General features: G+C 40.2%; 3 protein-coding genes across 3 annotated transcripts; all 3 read right to left on the reverse strand.

The window, feature by feature from the left end:
- Positions 1-7,214: 7,214 nt before the first annotated feature.
- Positions 7,215-8,428, reverse strand: LOC126680291 (uncharacterized). Its single transcript, XM_050375394.2, has 2 exons — positions 8,168-8,428; positions 7,215-7,792 (listed from the first exon to the last, which is right to left on the reverse strand). Exons 1-2 carry the CDS (start codon positions 8,294-8,296, stop codon positions 7,394-7,396), a joined length of 528 nt encoding a protein of 175 aa, XP_050231351.1. The 5' UTR covers positions 8,297-8,428; the 3' UTR covers positions 7,215-7,393.
- Positions 8,429-13,139: 4,711 nt separating this feature from the next.
- On the reverse strand, positions 13,140-14,353 carry LOC126680282 (uncharacterized). The gene is made up of 2 exons (XM_050375385.2): positions 14,093-14,353; positions 13,140-13,717 (listed from the first exon to the last, which is right to left on the reverse strand). The coding sequence occupies exons 1-2, from the start codon at positions 14,219-14,221 to the stop codon at positions 13,319-13,321; spliced, it is 528 nt and encodes a 175-aa protein (XP_050231342.1). The 5' UTR covers positions 14,222-14,353; the 3' UTR covers positions 13,140-13,318.
- Positions 14,354-19,092: 4,739 nt separating this feature from the next.
- On the reverse strand, positions 19,093-20,278 carry LOC126680272 (uncharacterized). Its single transcript, XM_050375373.2, has 2 exons — positions 20,018-20,278; positions 19,093-19,642 (listed from the first exon to the last, which is right to left on the reverse strand). The coding sequence occupies exons 1-2, from the start codon at positions 20,144-20,146 to the stop codon at positions 19,244-19,246; spliced, it is 528 nt and encodes a 175-aa protein (XP_050231330.1). The 5' UTR covers positions 20,147-20,278; the 3' UTR covers positions 19,093-19,243.
- Positions 20,279-20,713: the final 435 nt, after the last annotated feature.

Genomic DNA, 20,713 nt, shown 5'->3' on the forward strand with positions numbered 1-20,713 from the left:
GTCTATTTCAATTCAACTCTCTCAAGTTACAATTAAAACACAAGCCAATAGTTTAAGTGATCAAATTAAATTAAGCATTAAGAACAGTAATTAATACGCAATTATCACAAAAACCCAATAAACCAATTAATTAACATAAGCATAAATTCAATCAATAATCCCCGACGATGGGTTTAGTTACTCATGATCAAAGATAAACCAACAATATAATATATAGAATTCATAATTGATAAGATAAACAATGAAAAAGATCTCTCTGAATTATCGTACCTTAATCGCATAAAAATCCCAACATAATATCGAAGAATATAATCCAGCTCAAAAAGTAATAAAATCGAAGAACGATGAACTAATACTCAAAATAAAGCTAATCTATTGTTTTTAGTCTAATACAATGGTGGTCGATCCCTAATTTGATTGTAAAAACCACTATATATACCCGATGTCAGTCTTGAATTCGTATTTGGTGAAGTCCCGAAGTTGCCCCTTCATAACTTTGACAGCGGAATGAAATAACGAGGACAAAAACGGTATTTCAAACAGTTCAGCAGCTAGGCGCGATGGAAAGCGCGTTGCGAGGCGCGTTGGTTCCCATCGCGCCCTGCTTCAAATATTACTTCCCCATTCAGGCGCGATGCGAGGCGCGACACACCCTCCATCGCGCCTTACTTCTTCCATCGCTCCTCATGACCAAAATTTACACTTCAAGCGCGTTACGAGACGCGGCAGCACCCTCCATCGCGCCTTACTTCATGCTCTGACTCAGTATTGCTTAAATTTTACCGTTGGCTCCGATTATGTCCAAAACTCCGTGAAATCTACGTGGTAGTACCTGAAACGCTCGAACAAGAAATGAGACCCAATATGCATAAAAATGATCACTAAACACACGTAAATAACTTTTAAAACAACGGTAATATAGGAGTAATTCTACTTCTATCATATATAAAATGTGTAAAGTTTTTTTTAGGTAAAGTTGATTTTTGTTTAAATTAAGTGATTTTGGGGTAGTTTTGTAGTTATCCCGTAAAAAAAGTTCAAATATACCTTTAATATTGCTCAATGTTTGGAATTTTTTTAAATGAAAATGAAAATTGAAACAATACCAAATAATATAAAAAAATTAAACGTTTTTCGCACTTCAGTTAAAACAAATAGTTATAATTGAAACTGAAAATTGAAAAATACAATAAACTAGAATTGAAACAATAGGGCCATAAACAAAAATAGTTAAAGAAAGGCTAAACCCATGCGGAGGCCCCTGTACTTAACCGGATTTGTTCAGGAGGCCCCTGAGACAAAGTTTGTCTTATATGGATCCCTGTACATGTCATTATTGCAATTATTAGGCCCTTAAATGGACGGAAATTCACGCGTGCATCTCAACCGACGTTAAACTGCGTGAGGCGAGGAAATGAGTCAGATTGGTGCTGAGTAAGCGTCCACGTCATGTGGGCATGGCTTACACGTGGCATCCATGAAGTATCCCAGTCAGCATCAATAGAACGACGTCGTTCGTTTTATTTACCCTAACTTGAAGGAACGGCGTCGTTTCTTGATGAAGTAAATTTGAAAAGGTAAAAGTCATTCCTTTGAACCGACGAACCCTAAATCTATTCTCCGATCTTCTCTTCTCTTAACTTCTCTTAATCTGCGCTCATCGCCCCTCTTTGTGAAACCCTAAAGTTGAAATGCTGTGCCACGATTTGAAAGCCGCGTGAACTTGAAAATGTTAGTCACGATTTGAAAGAAGGTTGAGTTCGTCGTCGTTGTTTACAGTGAAGAAGTTGAAATTTGTAAAGTTTGGTGGAGTAGAAGAAAGAGAAAGCTTTACTTTGAAAGTGATGTCGAGGTTAGTGCTTTATAACCCATTTTGTAAAGTTTTTGTAGTTGTGGTCCCCGAAATTGTCGGTTTCAGTAGTTAGGGTTTCTGGAAACTGTTGTTCTTATTTTATTGTATTGGATGGTGGGTTTTGTAATTTGGTCCCCTGTTTGTCCAACCAAAATTGTTAGGGTTTTTAAATTGAATGTTTGGTTGGTGTGTATTGAATATGTGGTCCCCATTTTCTGCAATTTAATAAATTAGGGTTTTTTTAATGGAATGTGCTAAATAAGGGTTTTGCATAATGCACAGTTGGTGTTTACAGTGGTATTAGGGTTTCGTACCATATTTTTTGTGTTACCTGTGGTTTGAAATGTTGGATTTTTGCTTGATTTTGACAGTGGTATTAGGGTTTTGTATAAGTTTTGCTTCGCAGTAATTGTGGTTAACTAAAGCTCAATGAAAACAGGAAATAGAATGTTTAAGATGCTTGCAAATGAGTTTGGTGTGTTAAAGGCACACTGTTAGCTATAGAATGTTCTATTTGTGGCACATTCTTTCATGTTCTATTTGTCACATACTATTACACACTTGTGTTGGTTCCATAAATGGACTTTATGACAGGAAATAAAATGTTCTATTTATGACAGTACTGGTTTTGGCATACTTTCTTGTGCTTTAGTTGTGTAGCCCTAATAGGTTATTGTTATTTTATGCAGACCTTTGCGATATGTCAGTATTGTTATGCACCATGGTGGTATTTTTACACCCACCCAGAAGTATCTGCATGGAAAAACAACCATGGTAGCTGAGTACAGCCCTTTGGATAACTTGTCATACGGTGTTCTTATGTGTTATGTGGAAGAGTTGGCGTATAGAACTGTTAGTGGGTTATATTATAGGTTGCCTACAGGGGACAATGTGTTGATCTTTGATGATAAAGGACTGTTTGACATGATTGGAAAGCCAAGGAGTGGTGCAATGTTGGAGTTTTATCTGGAGCACATGATTGATGGCAAGCAGGATCCTTCTAAGTGTGTAAAGCCAATATTAAATATAGAGCATCCTATGGAGTTTGAGTCGCCTGCGCAGTCTGAGGATCTTGCTGAGTTAGACTACCTAGAAGAGTTAGAAGAGGTTGAGCAGGTGCATGAACTTCCTGTGTTGGTAGCACTCACTGGTAATGAAGAAGTGGCTGGGTTAGGAGAGGTGAATGTCAATGAAGAAGTGGCTGAGTTAGGAGAGGTGAATGTCAATGAAGAAGTGACTGAGTTAGGAGAGGTGAATGTCAATGAAGAAGTTGCTGAGTTAGGAGAGGTGAATATTAATGAAGAACTTGCTGATATGGGAGATGTTAATATCAATGAAAAAGTTGTTGAACATGTACAAGTGCTTGAGAAAGAGGCTGAGGGACATGACCAAGTGCCTGAGAAAGAGGCTGAGCAGCATGAGCAAAGGGTTGAGGCAGATCCAGTATTTGCAGAGGTGGAGGCACATGAACAAGTCCCTGATATAGAGGCTGACCATACTGAGCAAGTGCATGTAGAAGAGCTTCCTATTCCACATGATGTAGAGGAGGAGAATGGAAGGGAGCAAACCTTTGATAATGTGTGTGTCAATGTCAGCATTATGACTGATGATGAGGAAGATGAGGAGCTGCAAAATGCAAGGCATAATGTTAGGAAATCAAAGAGACAAAATGTTAGACCAAATGTGGAAGAAGATATCATTGACAGTGCTGGTAGCAGTGAGGATAGCAGTGATGATGGCAGTGATGCTAGCTATGTGGAAGAGGAGGTGGATGAGGCAGATGATGTGCCTGGTGAAGGTGGGAAGGATGGGGATGGTACGGGTAGCGTTTATTACGATAGTGATGAGTTGGGGAGCTACTATAGCGAGAAGGAGGATGATCCAGTTTCCTGCAAACCTCCAAGAAGTGAAACTGTTAGGTATGATCCAGATTCAGCAATTCCTGTTTTCTGTGTTGGGATGATATTTAGAAATAATGAGGAGTGTAGGCATGCATTATCGAAGTACTCAGTTTTGAAGAAACTGCACGTGCACTATGTGAAGAATGACACTAAGAGGATAAGAGCAGCATGTCATCCAGGCTGCCCTTGGAAGTTTTTGGCCAGTATAGATGGGAAGACACATAATTTGATGGTCAAAACATACATTCCTGACCACAAATGCTATATCACTAATGTCAACCGAATGGCAACAAGCAAGTTTCTTGCAAAACACTTGAGGCAAAGGCTGATGGCACAACCTTTCATTAAACTAAGAGACCTGCAGTCCTTATGTAGAGCAGAGTTGAAGCTGAAAGTTAGTTTGACTATGTGTAAGAACATTAAGATTAGATTGTATGAGGACTTGGAAACCATTACTAGGGAGGAGTACAGTTCTTTGTTTGACTATGCAGAAGAGATTAGGGTTAGCAATCCAGGGAGTACATGTATTGTCAGAGGTACAAGGGAGGATGGCACTGAGGTGAACCATTTTAAGAGGATGTACGTTTGTTTGGACGCATGTAAGAGAGGATGGCTGGCAGGCTGTAGAAGGATAATTGGCATGGATGGCTGTTTCCTAAAAGGGTTGTGCAAGGGCCAGCTGCTTTGTGCAATTGGCCGTGATGGGAACAACCAGATGTTCCCAATTGCATAGGCTGTTGTGCAAGTTGAGAACACTGACAATTGGGGCTGGTTTATAAGATTACTTGCATATGATTTGGGATTGAAGCGAGGAGAAGGATGTGTCATTATAAGTGACATGCAGAAGGTATATCACTTTGTTTAAAATGTGTTACAATTTAATAATTATGCTTCCTATTAATTTCAACTGTCTTCCATCTTAGGGTTTGGAGCTTGCTATAAGGAATCAGCTGCCACTGGTTGAGCACAGAAGGTGTGCGAGACATGTTTATGCTGCTTTGGCTAAAAGATGGAAGGGAGAGGACAGAAAACTTGGCTTCTGGACATGTGCCAAATCCACATTTGAACAGCAGCTAAGAGCAAATTTGATTAAGCTTGACCTTATGGGGAATGGCATGGTGGCAGATGTAATTGCTTATGATGTGGAGACCTTCTGTAAGGCATACTTCAGAACTTCAATCAAATGTGACGTCATTGACAACAATCTTGCTGAAACCTTTAATGGTTGGATCCTTGATGCACGGTATGTTTATGTGTTAAATTTGTTTGAGAACTGATTTAATTTATTTAATGTCATTTGAGTTGTAAATAAATGGTCTGTTTTTGTAGTTGCCTGCCCATTATTAGTATGCTTGAGGCAATAAGGGTGCAAGTTATGGGTCGGTTACGTGTGAAGAGGGGATTTTCACAGACTTGGATAAGTGACATTGCCCCTAGAGCAATGAGGAAGCTTGAGAAAAATAAGGATTGGTCTTTCAATTGGCACCTGGAATGGAATGGGGATGATGGTTACGAGATAACAAATGTGGCTGATGCAAAAGATAAGCACACTGTATACACTAAGGCAAGAACATGCACCTGTCGAGAGTGGGACCTCACTGGTATACCCTGTCAGCATGCCGTAACAGCAATATCAAGTGAGATTGGAAAGCCTGAGGACTTCGTGGATGCATGGTACAGAGTTGAAAAATACAAAGAAGCCTATCAATTTATGCTGCAACCAGTTAGAGGAAAGATCATGTGGCCTGAATCTGGGCTAGAACCTCTTCAGCCACCTCCTTATAGGAAACTGCCAGGAAGACCCAAGAAGTCAAGGAGAAGAGACATCCATGAAACCAAAAAGGTGGGGAACATGAGTAGGCAAGGGAGGGTAATGAGATGCAAAATGTGCAGTGAGCTAGGTCACAATGCTAGGGGATGCCCCAATAAGGTATTGCCTATTTGGTTTTAACAAATTGAACTTGTTAGTTTTACTTATATTTCAAGATTACCCTTATGAAACTGTTACTTGCAAACAGGATCCTACGCTACCAGCTAAACCTGTCAGACCCAGGAAGAAGCAAGGTGGAGCTTCAACATCTCGGCCAGTGAGACCATCTGATGCCTTGGTTGCTGAATTTGGGGCTAAAAGAAAAAGGCAAAGAGGAAGGCATGTTAGTGAGCCTCAACCACCTAATGTACCCCAGGAGCAGCCTCCTCATGTATCCCAGGGGCAGGAACCTGATGTGCATGTGGAGCAGCAACCTGATGATGTGCCCCATGGGATGGAATTACCTCAAGTAGATGAAGTACCTGATATCCTTGAGTTCACTCAATCTGATGGACTGGATTTAACCCAACCAGAGGATCGTATGGATATTGATGGTAGGTTTAGAGCTTCCATCGAAGCTCTCAACGATTTCACAGAATCTATTATAAGTGGTGAGATGCAAGCACTTACTAAGCAATCAAGGGAGAAGCATCAAAGGACTTTTCTGGATAGGAGAAACTACAAAAGATCTAAAGCTTCGGTGAGTACTATACCATGGCAATTTTCTTTTCATTATAGTTAATTGTATTGTATGTGTTAAATTATGGTTCCCAGTTGGTTTGTGATTATTTAGTGGATGTGTGGTTCCCATTCTGTGATTGTGTTAATTTCATTGTAGGTAAACACATCAGCAGTTGCACCTTCTGCACCCCAGGCAACTGCACCTCCTGCACCCCAGGCAGCTGCACCTCCTGCACCCCAGGCAGCTGCACCTCCTGCACCCCAGACAGCAGCAACTCAGGGACCACCTGTAAAGCGAAGACTTTGGAAGTTGGAAGGCAAGAAACCAATGACTCAGAGCCAGTTGAAAAAGGATGAAGCATTTCTCAAAGGGATGAGAAAACCTTGGAAGTTGTAAAAGCTGCATCTATTTAACTAACCACCACAGGAAACTCAACTTTTTGGTGCCTCAAAAAGGTTGTCAACATAGATAGGATTTCTTAGTTTGAACAATTTGGCATGTAATTATTTTGTCCAACCTCTTTAGGATGTGGTTTTTTGTCCAGCATCTATAGGATGTGGTTTTTTGTCCAGCCTCTATAGGATCTGGTTTTTTGTGAGTTTCAATAGGTGGTTTTTTGAAACCTGCTGAAATATAGTCAATGTATATGACACATACTTTCAGGGTTTGTAATTATTTAAAATATATATTATGCCTTTGACAAAATTTCTTTTATACCACATTATTGCAGTCTAGAGAACAACTTGTACTGTAATTCCATATGTTTGGCTTTTGCAGAAATTGGACTTGAGCATAATAAGGCACTGTAAAGTTCATAAGTTCTCACAATTCATTCATAGCAACCTGAAATTGCTACATGAAATGAGCTAAACCTGAAATGAGATAATGTCTATATTGACCATAACAGCTACCTCTGTATCAGCATTTACAACTAACTGCATTTCAATCTAAGTAAAAATTTGCCAACAAAAAATAAATTAACAACAACTGCAATAGATAATATCTGACTTAATACATTACTTAAAACATCCCAACATTACTTAAACAAAGAGTACTTACTTAATTCACCATCATTAGTACATAAGATAACATAAATTAGCACTTAAACATTATAGTGCATACTTAACCTCCAACTACACCTAATACTACTAGTTCATAATAACATAACTGATCAACAGTACAATCACAACAATGGCAATGTAGTTGCAGAATTCCTTGTGCTTCTTCACATCCTTGATCTCTTTCTCATACTGCTGCATCTCCACCAGTTTCTTGTTCAGCTCCATTTTCAGCTCCATATTCAGATCATTCACTTTGCCCTCCAAGCTACCTTTGTCATCTTTCAGTTCCTTCAGCTTCTTCTCCATATCAATGGCATCCAGAGTACTGGCATGATCCATCAAGTATTTCAGGCGGAAAACCTCACCCCTCAAGTACTCTGTCTCCTTAGTCAAGACAGATTCTTGACGTTTCAGATGATTCAACATGGTCTTGATGTGGTGAGCATACTCTTCGTCATACCACATAAAATAAGAGCACTGCTTCCCCTACTCAAAACAATAAACAATTCAAACAACACAAAATCAGCAACCAATTCTATTTCAACCATCTTAACAAATTCAATTACCACCATACCATTTACAAAAAACAAAACCCTAACCATAAATGAAAACCATAAATCAAACTCAGCAAACACTAGACACACAATAAACAATTCGAAATCCATAAACATATCAACCAACAAACCAATTTCAACAATTTCAAGGCATAATTGAAACCCTAAACAAGCTCAAGTTACAAAAAACCCTAACCCTAGGTCAAAAAACCCTAACCCTAGGTCAGAAACCCTAACTCCGGCTCAGAAAACCCAGACCCTAGGTCAGAAACACGTAACCAACCACAAAATTGAAAACAACAATTACCTCGCAACGGAAAAATCGACGGCCTGGATTCTTTTCAGACCAAGAAACCAACAATTTTGCCTTTTTCCCGCACTTGCAGTTGCTGTTCTCAGTAACTGGAATTACACCATCAAACGTTTCTTCCGCCATGAAAATGAACTCAGAGAGAAAATAAATTCAGAGAGAAAAGATATGAGGAAATGAAAAAACTGAGAGCAAAATGAAAGAAGGAGGCAGTAAATAAGAAAGGGTTACTCAATTTAACCCTAATCCACGTGTTGTGCATTGGTCGACATCCACGTTTACAATTATTTTCCACGCTGGAAACCAATTTTGCATACAATTAAATGACATGGCTCAGTTAACGGCGAAGTTACGAGCTTAACGTCGGTTGAGATGCACGCGTGAATTTCCGTCCATTTAAGGGCCTAATAATTGCAATAATGACATGTACAGGGATCCATATAAGACAAACTTTGTCTCAGGGGCCTCCTGAACAAATCCGGTTAAGTACAGGGGCCTCCGCATGGGTTTAGCCTTAAAGGACTGTTTGACATGATTGGAAAGCCAAGGAGTGGTGCAATGTTGGAGTTTTATCTGGAGCACATGATTGATGGCAAGCAGGATCCTTCTAAGTGTGTAAAGCCAATATTAAATATAGAGCATCCTATGGAGTTTGAGTCGCCTGCGCAGTCTGAGGATCTTGCTGAGTTAGACTACCTAGAAGAGTTAGAAGAGGTTGAGCAGGTGCATGAACTTCCTGTGTTGGTAGCACTCACTGGTAATGAAGAAGTGGCTGGGTTAGGAGAGGTGAATGTCAATGAAGAAGTGGCTGAGTTAGGAGAGGTGAATGTCAATGAAGAAGTGACTGAGTTAGGAGAGGTGAATGTCAATGAAGAAGTTGCTGAGTTAGGAGAGGTGAATATTAATGAAGAACTTGCTGATATGGGAGATGTTAATATCAATGAAAAAGTTGTTGAACATGTACAAGTGCTTGAGAAAGAGGCTGAGGGACATGACCAAGTGCCTGAGAAAGAGGCTGAGCAGCATGAGCAAAGGGTTGAGGCAGATCCAGTATTTGCAGAGGTGGAGGCACATGAACAAGTCCCTGATATAGAGGCTGACCATACTGAGCAAGTGCATGTAGAAGAGCTTCCTATTCCACATGATGTAGAGGAGGAGAATGGAAGGGAGCAAACCTTTGATAATGTGTGTGTCAATGTCAGCATTATGACTGATGATGAGGAAGATGAGGAGCTGCAAAATGCAAGGCATAATGTTAGGAAATCAAAGAGACAAAATGTTAGACCAAATGTGGAAGAAGATATCATTGACAGTGCTGGTAGCAGTGAGGATAGCAGTGATGATGGCAGTGATGCTAGCTATGTGGCAGAGGAGGTGGATGAGGCAGATGATGTGCCTGGTGAAGGTGGGAAGGATGGGGATGGTACGGGTAGCGTTTATTACGATAGTGATGAGTTGGGGAGCTACTATAGCGAGAAGGAGGATGATCCAGTTTCCTGCAAACCTCCAAGAAGTGAAACTGTTAGGTATGATCCAGATTCAGCAATTCCTGTTTTCTGTGTTGGGATGATATTTAGAAATAATGAGGAGTGTAGGCATGCATTATCGAAGTACTCAGTTTTGAAGAAACTGCACGTGCACTATGTGAAGAATGACACTAAGAGGATAAGAGCAGCATGTCATCCAGGCTGCCCTTGGAAGTTTTTGGCCAGTATAGATGGGAAGACACATAATTTGATGGTCAAAACATACATTCCTGACCACAAATGCTATATCACTAATGTCAACCGAATGGCAACAAGCAAGTTTCTTGCAAAACACTTGAGGCAAAGGCTGATGGCACAGCCTTTCATTAAACTAAGAGACCTGCAGTCCTTATGTAGAGCAGAGTTGAAGCTGAAAGTTAGTTTGACTATGTGTAAGAACATTAAGATTAGATTGTATGAGGACTTGGAAACCATTACTAGGGAGGAGTACAGTTCTTTGTTTGACTATGCAGAAGAGATTAGGGTTAGCAATCCAGGGAGTACATGTATTGTCAGAGGTACAAGGGAGGATGGCACTGAGGTGAACCATTTTAAGAGGATGTACGTTTGTTTGGACGCATGTAAGAGAGGATGGCTGGCAGGCTGTAGAAGGATAATTGGCATGGATGGCTGTTTCCTAAAAGGGTTGTGCAAGGGCCAGCTGCTTTGTGCAATTGGCCGTGATGGGAACAACCAGATGTTCCCAATTGCATGGGCTGTTGTGCAAGTTGAGAACACTGACAATTGGGGCTGGTTTATAAGATTACTTGCATATGATTTGGGATTGAAGCGAGGAGAAGGATGTGTCATTATAAGTGACATGCAGAAGGTATATCACTTTGTTTAAAATGTGTTACAATTTAATAATTATGCTTCCTATTAATTTCAACTGTCTTCCATCTTAGGGTTTGGAGCTTGCTATAAGGAATCAGCTGCCACTGGTTGAGCACAGAAGGTGTGCGAGACATGTTTATGCTGCTTTGGCTAAAAGATGGAAGGGAGAGGACAGAAAACTTGGCTTCTGGACATGTGCCAAATCCACATTTGAACAGCAGCTAAGAGCAAATTTGATTAAGCTTGACCTTATGGGGAATGGCATGGTGGCAGATGTAATTGCTTATGATGTGGAGACCTTCTGTAAGGCATACTTCAGAACTTCAATCAAATGTGACGTCATTGACAACAATCTTGCTGAAACCTTTAATGGTTGGATCCTTGATGCACGGTATGTTTATGTGTTAAATTTGTTTGAGAACTGATTTAATTTATTTAATGTCATTTGAGTTGTAAATAAATGGTCTGTTTTTGTAGTTGCCTGCCCATTATTAGTATGCTTGAGGCAATAAGGGTGCAAGTTATGGGTCGGTTACGTGTGAAGAGGGGATTTTCACAGACTTGGATAAGTGACATTGCCCCTAGAGCAATGAGGAAGCTTGAGAAAAATAAGGATTGGTCTTTCAATTGGCACCTGGAATGGAATGGGGATGATGGTTACGAGATAACAAATGTGGCTGATGCAAAAGATAAGCACACTGTATACACTAAGGCAAGAACATGCACCTGTCGAGAGTGGGACCTCACTGGTATACCCTGTCAGCATGCCGTAACAGCAATATCAAGTGAGATTGGAAAGCCTGAGGACTTCGTGGATGCATGGTACAGAGTTGAAAAATACAAAGAAGCCTATCAATTTATGCTGCAACCAGTTAGAGGAAAGATCATGTGGCCTGAATCTGGGCTAGAACCTCTTCAGCCACCTCCTTATAGGAAACTGCCAGGAAGACCCAAGAAGTCAAGGAGAAGAGACATCCATGAAACCAAAAAGGTGGGGAACATGAGTAGGCAAGGGAGGGTAATGAGATGCAAAATGTGCAGTGAGCTAGGTCATAATGCTAGGGGATGCCCCAATAAGGTATTGCCTATTTGGTTTTAACAAATTGAACTTGTTAGTTTTACTTATATTTCAAGATTACCCTTATGAAACTGTTACTTGCAAACAGGATCCTACGCTACCAGCTAAACCTGTCAGACCCAGGAAGAAGCAAGGTGGAGCTTCAACATCTCGGCCAGTGAGACCATCTGATGCCTTGGTTGCTGAATTTGGGGCTAAAAGAAAAAGGCAAAGAGGAAGGCATGTTAGTGAGCCTCAACCACCTAATGTACCCCAGGAGCAGCCTCCTCATGTATCCCAGGGGCAGGAACCTGATGTGCATGTGGAGCAGCAACCTGATGATGTGCCCCATGGGATGGAATTACCTCAAGTAGATGAAGTACCTGATATCCTTGAGTTCACTCAATCTGATGGACTGGATTTAACCCAACCAGAGGATCGTATGGATATTGATGGTAGGTTTAGAGCTTCCATCGAAGCTCTCAACGATTTCACAGAATCTATTATAAGTGGTGAGATGCAAGCACTTACTAAGCAATCAAGGGAGAAGCATCAAAGGACTTTTCTGGATAGGAGAAACTACAAAAGATCTAAAGCTTCGGTGAGTACTATACCATGGCAATTTTCTTTTCATTATAGTTAATTGTATTGTATGTGTTAAATTATGGTTCCCAGTTGGTTTGTGATTATTTAGTGGATGTGTGGTTCCCATTCTGTGATTGTGTTAATTTCATTGTAGGTAAACACATCAGCAGTTGCACCTTCTGCACCCCAGGCAACTGCACCTCCTGCACCCCAGGCAACTGCACCTCCTGCACCCCAGGCAGCTGCACCTCCTGCACCCCAGACAGCAGCAACTCAGGGACCACCTGTAAAGCGAAGACTTTGGAAGTTGGAAGGCAAGAAACCAATGACTCAGAGCCAGTTGAAAAAGGATGAAGCATTTCTCAAAGGGATGAGAAAACCTTGGAAGTTGTAAAAGCTGCATCTATTTAACTAACCACCACAGGAAACTCAACTTTTTGGTGCCTCAAAAAGGTTGTCAACATAGATAGGATTTCTTAGTTTGAACAATTTGGCATGTAATTATTTTGTCCAACCTCTTTAGGATGTGGTTTTTTGTCCAGCATCTATAGGATGTGGTTTTTTGTCCAGCCTCTATAGGATCTGGTTTTTTGTGAGTTTCAATAGGTGGTTTTTTGAAACCTGCTGAAATATAGTCAATGTATATGACACATACTTTCAGGGTTTGTAATTATTTAAAATATATATTATGCCTTTGACAAAATTTCTTTTATACCACATTATTGCAGTCTAGAGAACAACTTGTACTGTAATTCCATATGTTTGGCTTTTGCAGAAATTGGACTTGAGCATAATAAGGCACTGTAAAGTTCATAAGTTCTCACAATTCATTCATAGCAACCTGAAATTGCTACATGAAATGAGCTAAACCTGAAATGAGATAATGTCTATATTGACCATAACAGCTACCTCTGTATCAGCATTTACAACTAACTGCATTTCAATCTAAGTAAAAATTTGCCAACAAAAAATAAATTAACAACAACTGCAATAGATAATATCTGACTTAATACATTACTTAAAACATCCCAACATTACTTAAACAAAGAGTACTTACTTAATTCACCATCATTAGTACATAAGATAACATAAATTAGCACTTAAACATTATAGTGCATACTTAACCTCCAACTACACCTAATACTACTAGTTCATAATAACATAACTGATCAACAGTACAATCACAACAATGGCAATGTAGTTGCAGAATTCCTTGTGCTTCTTCACATCCTTGATCTCTTTCTCATACTGCTGCATCTCCACCAGTTTCTTGTTCAGCTCCATTTTCAGCTCCATATTCAGATCATTCACTTTGCCCTCCAAGCTACCTTTGTCATCTTTCAGTTCCTTCAGCTTCTTCTCCATATCAATGGCATCCAGAGTACTGGCATGATCCATCAAGTATTTCAGGCGGAAAACCTCACCCCTCAAGTACTCTGTCTCCTTAGTCAAGACAGATTCTTGACGTTTCAGATGATTCAACATGGTCTTGATGTGGTGAGCATACTCTTCGTCATACCACATAAAATAAGAGCACTGCTTCCCCTACTCAAAACAATAAACAATTCAAACAACACAAAATCAGCAACCAATTCTATTTCAACCATCTTAACAAATTCAATTACCACCATACCATTTACAAAAAACAAAACCCTAACCATAAATGAAAACCATAAATCAAACTCAGCAAACACTAGACACACAATAAACAATTCGAAATCCATAAACATATCAACCAACAAACCAATTTCAACAATTTCAAGGCATAATTGAAACCCTAAACAAGCTCAAGTTACAAAAAACCCTAACCCTAGGTCAAAAAACCCTAACCCTAGGTCAGAAACCCTAACTCCGGCTCAGAAAACCCAGACCCTAGGTCAGAAACACGTAACCAACCACAAAATTGAAAACAACAATTACCTCGCAACGGAAAAATCGACGGCCTGGATTCTTTTCAGACCAAGAAACCAACAATTTTGCCTTTTTCCCGCACTTGCAGTTGCTGTTCTCAGTAACTGGAATTACACCATCAAACGTTTCTTCCGCCATGAAAATGAACTCAGAGAGAAAATAAATTCAGAGAGAAAAGATATGAGGAAATGAAAAAACTGAGAGCAAAATGAAAGAAGGAGGCAGTAAATAAGAAAGGGTTACTCAATTTAACCCTAATCCACGTGTTGTGCATTGGTCGACATCCACGTTTACAATTATTTTCCACGCTGGAAACCAATTTTGCATACAATTAAATGACATGGCTCAGTTAACGGCGAAGTTACGAGCTTAACGTCGGTTGAGATGCACGCGTGAATTTCCGTCCATTTAAGGGCCTAATAATTGCAATAATGACATGTACAGGGATCCATATAAGACAAACTTTGTCTCAGGGGCCTCCTGAACAAATCCGGTTAAGTACAGGGGCCTCCGCATGGGTTTAGCCTTAAAGGACTGTTTGACATGATTGGAAAGCCAAGGAGTGGTGCAATGTTGGAGTTTTATCTGGAGCACATGATTGATGGCAAGCAGGATCCTTCTAAGTGTGTAAAGCCAATATTAAATATAGAGCATCCTATGGAGTTTGAGTCGCCTGCGCAGTCTGAGGATCTTGCTGAGTTAGACTACCTAGAAGAGTTAGAAGAGGTTGAGCAGGTGCATGAACTTCCTGTGTTGGTAGCACTCACTGGTAATGAAGAAGTGGCTGGGTTAGGAGAGGTGAATGTCAATGAAGAAGTGGCTGAGTTAGGAGAGGTGAATGTCAATGAAGAAGTGACTGAGTTAGGAGAGGTGAATGTCAATGAAGAAGTTGCTGAGTTAGGAGAGGTGAATATTAATGAAGAACTTGCTGATATGGGAGATGTTAATATCAATGAAAAAGTTGTTGAACATGTACAAGTGCTTGAGAAAGAGGCTGAGGGACATGACCAAGTGCCTGAGAAAGAGGCTGAGCAGCATGAGCAAAGGGTTGAGGCAGATCCAGTATTTGCAGAGGTGGAGGCACATGAACAAGTCCCTGATATAGAGGCTGACCATACTGAGCAAGTGCATGTAGAAGAGCTTCCTATTCCACATGATGTAGAGGAGGAGAATGGAAGGGAGCAAACCTTTGATAATGTGTGTGTCAATGTCAGCATTATGACTGATGATGAGGAAGATGAGGAGCTGCAAAATGCAAGGCATAATGTTAGGAAATCAAAGAGACAAAATGTTAGACCAAATGTGGAAGAAGATATCATTGACAGTGCTGGTAGCAGTGAGGATAGCAGTGATGATGGCAGTGATGCTAGCTATGTGGCAGAGGAGGTGGATGAGGCAGATGATGTGCCTGGTGAAGGTGGGAAGGATGGGGATGGTACGGGTAGCGTTTATTACGATAGTGATGAGTTGGGGAGCTACTATAGCGAGAAGGAGGATGATCCAGTTTCCTGCAAACCTCCAAGAAGTGAAACTGTTAGGTATGATCCAGATTCAGCAATTCCTGTTTTCTGTGTTGGGATGATATTTAGAAATAATGAGGAGTGTAGGCATGCATTATCGAAGTACTCAGTTTTGAAGAAACTGCACGTGCACTATGTGAAGAATGACACTAAGAGGATAAGAGCAGCATGTCATCCAGGCTGCCCTTGGAAGTTTTTGGCCAGTATAGATGGGAAGACACATAATTTGATGGTCAAAACATACATTCCTGACCACAAATGCTATATCACTAATGTCAACCGAATGGCAACAAGCAAGTTTCTTGCAAAACACTTGAGGCAAAGGCTGATGGCACAGCCTTTCATTAAACTAAGAGACCTGCAGTCCTTATGTAGAGCAGAGTTGAAGCTGAAAGTTAGTTTGACTATGTGTAAGAACATTAAGATTAGATTGTATGAGGACTTGGAAACCATTACTAGGGAGGAGTACAGTTCTTTGTTTGACTATGCAGAAGAGATTAGGGTTAGCAATCCAGGGAGTACATGTATTGTCAGAGGTACAAGGGAGGATGGCACTGAGGTGAACCATTTTAAGAGGATGTACGTTTGTTTGGACGCATGTAAGAGAGGATGGCTGGCAGGCTGTAGAAGGATAATTGGCATGGATGGCTGTTTCCTAAAAGGGTTGTGCAAGGGCCAGCTGCTTTGTGCAATTGGCCGTGATGGGAACAACCAGATGTTCCCAATTGCATGGGCTGTTGTGCAAGTTGAGAACACTGACAATTGGGGCTGGTTTATAAGATTACTTGCATATGATTTGGGATTGAAGCGAGGAGAAGGATGTGTCATTATAAGTGACATGCAGAAGGTATATCACTTTGTTTAAAATGTGTTACAATTTAATAATTATGCTTCCTATTAATTTCAACTGTCTTCCATCTTAGGGTTTGGAGCTTGCTATAAGGAATCAGCTGCCACTGGTTGAGCACAGAAGGTGTGCGAGACATGTTTATGCTGCTTTGGCTAAAAGATGGAAGGGAGAGGACAGAAAACTTGGCTTCTGGACATGTGCCAAATCCACATTTGAACAGCAGCTAAGAGCAAATTTGATTAAGCTTGACCTTATGGGGAATGGCATGGTGGCAGATGTAATTGCTTATGATGTGGAGACCTTCTGTAAGGCATACTTCAGAACTTCAATCAAATGTGACGTCATTGACAACAATCTTGCTGAAACCTTTAATGGTTGGATCCTTGATGCACGGTATGTTTATGTGTTAAATTTGTTTGAGAACTGATTTAATTTATTTAATGTCATTTGAGTTGTAAATAAATGGTCTGTTTTTGTAGTTGCCTGCCCATTATTAGTATGCTTGAGGCAATAAGGGTGCAAGTTATGGGTCGGTTACGTGTGAAGAGGGGATTTTCACAGACTTGGATAAGTGACATTGCCCCTAGAGCAATGAGGAAGCTTGAGAAAAATAAGGATTGGTCTTTCAATTGGCACCTGGAATGGAATGGGGATGATGGTTACGAGATAACAAATGTGGCTGATGCAAAAGATAAGCACACTGTATACACTAAGGCAAGAACATGCACCTGTCGAGAGTGGGACCTCACTGGTATACCCTGTCAGCATGCCGTAACAGCAATATCAAGTGAGATTGGAAAGCCTGAGGACTTCGTGGATGCATGGTACAGAGTTGAAAAATACAAAGAAGCCTATCAATTTATGCTGCAACCAGTTAGAGGAAAGATCATGTGGCCTGAATCTGGGCTAGAACCTCTTCAGCCACCTCCTTATAGGAAACTGCCAGGAAGACCCAAGAAGTCAAGGAGAAGAGACATCCATGAAACCAAAAAGGTGGGGAACATGAGTAGGCAAGGGAGGGTAATGAGATGCAAAATGTGCAGTGAGCTAGGTCATAATGCTAGGGGATGCCCCAATAAGGTATTGCCTATTTGGTTTTAACAAATTGAACTTGTTAGTTTTACTTATATTTCAAGATTACCCTTATGAAACTGTTACTTGCAAACAGGATCCTACGCTACCAGCTAAACCTGTCAGACCCAGGAAGAAGCAAGGTGGAGCTTCAACATCTCGGCCAGTGAGACCATCTGATGCCTTGGTTGCTGAATTTGGGGCTAAAAGAAAAAGGCAAAGAGGAAGGCATGTTAGTGAGCCTCAACCACCTAATGTACCCCAGGAGCAGCCTCCTCATGTATCCCAGGGGCAGGAACCTGATGTGCATGTGGAGCAGCAACCTGATGATGTGCCCCATGGGATGGAATTACCTCAAGTAGATGAAGTACCTGATATCCTTGAGTTCACTCAATCTGATGGACTGGATTTAACCCAACCAGAGGATCGTATGGATATTGATGGTAGGTTTAGAGCTTCCATCGAAGCTCTCAACGATTTCACAGAATCTATTATAAGTGGTGAGATGCAAGCACTTACTAAGCAATCAAGGGAGAAGCATCAAAGGACTTTTCTGGATAGGAGAAACTACAAAAGATCTAAAGCTTCGGTGAGTACTATACCATGGCAATTTTCTTTTCATTATAGTTAATTGTATTGTATGTGTTAAATTATGGTTCCCAGTTGGTTTGTGATTATTTAGTGGATGTGTGGTTCCCATTCTGTGATTGTGTTAATTTCATTGTAGGTAAACACATCAGCAGTTGCACCTTCTGCACCCCAGGCAACTGCACCTCCTGCACCCCAGGCAGCTGCACCTCCTGCACCCCAGGCAGCTGCACCTCCTGCACCCCAGACAGCAGCAACTCAGGGACCACCTGTAAAGCGAAGACTTTGGAAGTTGGAAGGCAAGAAACCAATGACTCAGAGCCAGTTGAAAAAGGATGAAGCATTTCTCAAAGGGATGAGAAAACCTTGGAAGTTGTAAAAGCTGCATCTATTTAACTAACCACCACAGGAAACTCAACTTTTTGGTGCCTCAAAAAGGTTGTCAACATAGATAGGATTTCTTAGTTTGAACAATTTGGCATGTAATTATTTTGTCCAACCTCTTTAGGATGTGGTTTTTTGTCCAGCATCTATAGGATGTGGTTTTTTGTCCAGCCTCTATAGGATCTGGTTTTTTGTGAGTTTCAATAGGTGGTTTTTTGAAACCTGCTGAAATATAGTCAATGTATATGACACATACTTTCAGGGTTTGTAATTATTTAAAATATATATTATGCCTTTGACAAAATTTCTTTTATACCACATTATTGCAGTCTAGAGAACAACTTGTACTGTAATTCCATATGTTTGGCTTTTGCAGAAATTGGACTTGAGCATAATAAGGCACTGTAAAGTTCATAAGTTCTCACAATTCATTCATAGCAACCTGAAATTGCTACATGAAATGAGCTAAACCTGAAATGAGATAATGTCTATATTGACCATAACAGCTACCTCTGTATCAGCATTTACAACTAATTGCATTTCAATCTAAGTAAAAATTTGCCAACAAAAAATAAATTAACAACAACTGCAATAGATAATATCTGACTTAATACATTACTTAAAACATCCCAACATTACTTAAACAAAGAGTACTTACTTAATTCACCATCATTAGTACATAAGATAACATAAATTAGCACTTAAACATTATAGTGCATACTTAACCTCCAACTACACCTAATACTACTAGTTCATAATAACATAACTGATCAACAGTACAATCACAACAATGGCAATGTAGTTGCAGAATTCCTTGTGCTTCTTCACATCCTTGATCTCTTTCTCATACTGCTGCATCTCCACCAGTTTCTTGTTCAGCTCCATTTTCAGCTCCATATTCAGATCATTCACTTTGCCCTCCAAGCTACCTTTGTCATCTTTCAGTTCCTTCAGCTTCTTCTCCATATCAATGGCATCCAGAGTACTGGCATGATCCATCAAGTATTTCAGGCGGAAAACCTCACCCCTCAAGTACTCTGTCTCCTTAGTCAAGACAGATTCTTGACGTTTCAGATGATTCAACATGGTCTTGATGTGGTGAGCATACTCTTCGTCATACCACATAAAATAAGAGCACTGCTTCCCCTACTCAAAACAATAAACAATTCAAACAACACAAAATCAGCAACCAATTCTATTTCAACCATCTTAACAAATTCAATTACCACCATACCATTTACAAAAAACAAAACCCTAACCATAAATGAAAACCATAAATCAAACTCAGCAAACACTAGACACACAATAAACAATTCGAAATCCATAAACATATCAACCAACAAACCAATTTCAACAATTTCAAGGCATAATTGAAACCCTAAACAAGCTCAAGTTACAAAAAACCCTAACCCTAGGTCAAAAAACCCTAACCCTAGGTCAGAAACCCTAACTCCGGCTCAGAAAACCCAGACCCTAGGTCAGAAACACGTAACCAACCACAAAATTGAAAACAACAATTACCTCGCAACGGAAAAATCGACGGCCTGGATTCTTTTCAGACCAAGAAACCAACAATTTTGCCTTTTTCCCGCACTTGCAGTTGCTGTTCTCAGTAACTGGAATTACACCATCAAACGTTTCTTCCGCCATGAAAATGAACTCAGAGAGAAAATAAATTCAGAGAGAAAAGATATGAGGAAATGAAAAAACTGAGAGCAAAATGAAAGAAGGAGGCAGTAAATAAGAAAGGGTTACTCAATTTAACCCTAATCCACGTGTTGTGCATTGGTCGACATCCACGTTTACAATTATTTTCCACGCTGGAAACCAATTTTGCATACAATTAAATGACATGGCTCAGTTAACGGCGAAGTTACGAGCTTAACGTCGGTTGAGATGCACGCGTGAATTTCCGTCCATTTAAGGGCCTAATAATTGCAATAATGACATGTACAGGGATCCATATAAGACAAACTTTGTCTCAGGGGCCTCCTGAACAAATCCGGTTAAGTACAGGGGCCTCCGCATGGGTTTAGCCTTAAAGAAAATATAGTATTTCTTGATAAATAAACCTATTTAATAACTATGTGGCTAACTTTTTTTAATTAATTTGGCTTAATTCGATAGGGTTATATATCATAATTTTGTAGATTTTGGACATAATGTCTTCCTTAATACAAAGTGAAACAAATAACGATATATAATATTTAATAATTC

Source organism: Mercurialis annua, linkage group LG1-X, assembly GCF_937616625.2.
Source record: "Mercurialis annua linkage group LG1-X, ddMerAnnu1.2, whole genome shotgun sequence".
Classification (NCBI taxonomy): domain Eukaryota; kingdom Viridiplantae; phylum Streptophyta; class Magnoliopsida; order Malpighiales; family Euphorbiaceae; genus Mercurialis; species Mercurialis annua.

Bases quoted from the DNA above. Each gene is read 5' to 3' on its own strand.
- LOC126680291 (XM_050375394.2), bottom strand. From the start codon at position 8,296: ATGGCGGAAGAAACGTTTGATGGTGTAATTCCAGTTACTGAGAACAGC. The intron at 7,793-8,167 runs GTAATTGTTGTT...TGTTTTGAGTAG, and splicing joins GTCGATTTTTCCGTTGCGAG to GGGAAGCAGTGCTCTTATTT.
- LOC126680282 (XM_050375385.2), bottom strand. From the start codon at position 14,221: ATGGCGGAAGAAACGTTTGATGGTGTAATTCCAGTTACTGAGAACAGC. The intron at 13,718-14,092 runs GTAATTGTTGTT...TGTTTTGAGTAG, and splicing joins GTCGATTTTTCCGTTGCGAG to GGGAAGCAGTGCTCTTATTT.
- LOC126680272 (XM_050375373.2), bottom strand. From the start codon at position 20,146: ATGGCGGAAGAAACGTTTGATGGTGTAATTCCAGTTACTGAGAACAGC. The intron at 19,643-20,017 runs GTAATTGTTGTT...TGTTTTGAGTAG, and splicing joins GTCGATTTTTCCGTTGCGAG to GGGAAGCAGTGCTCTTATTT.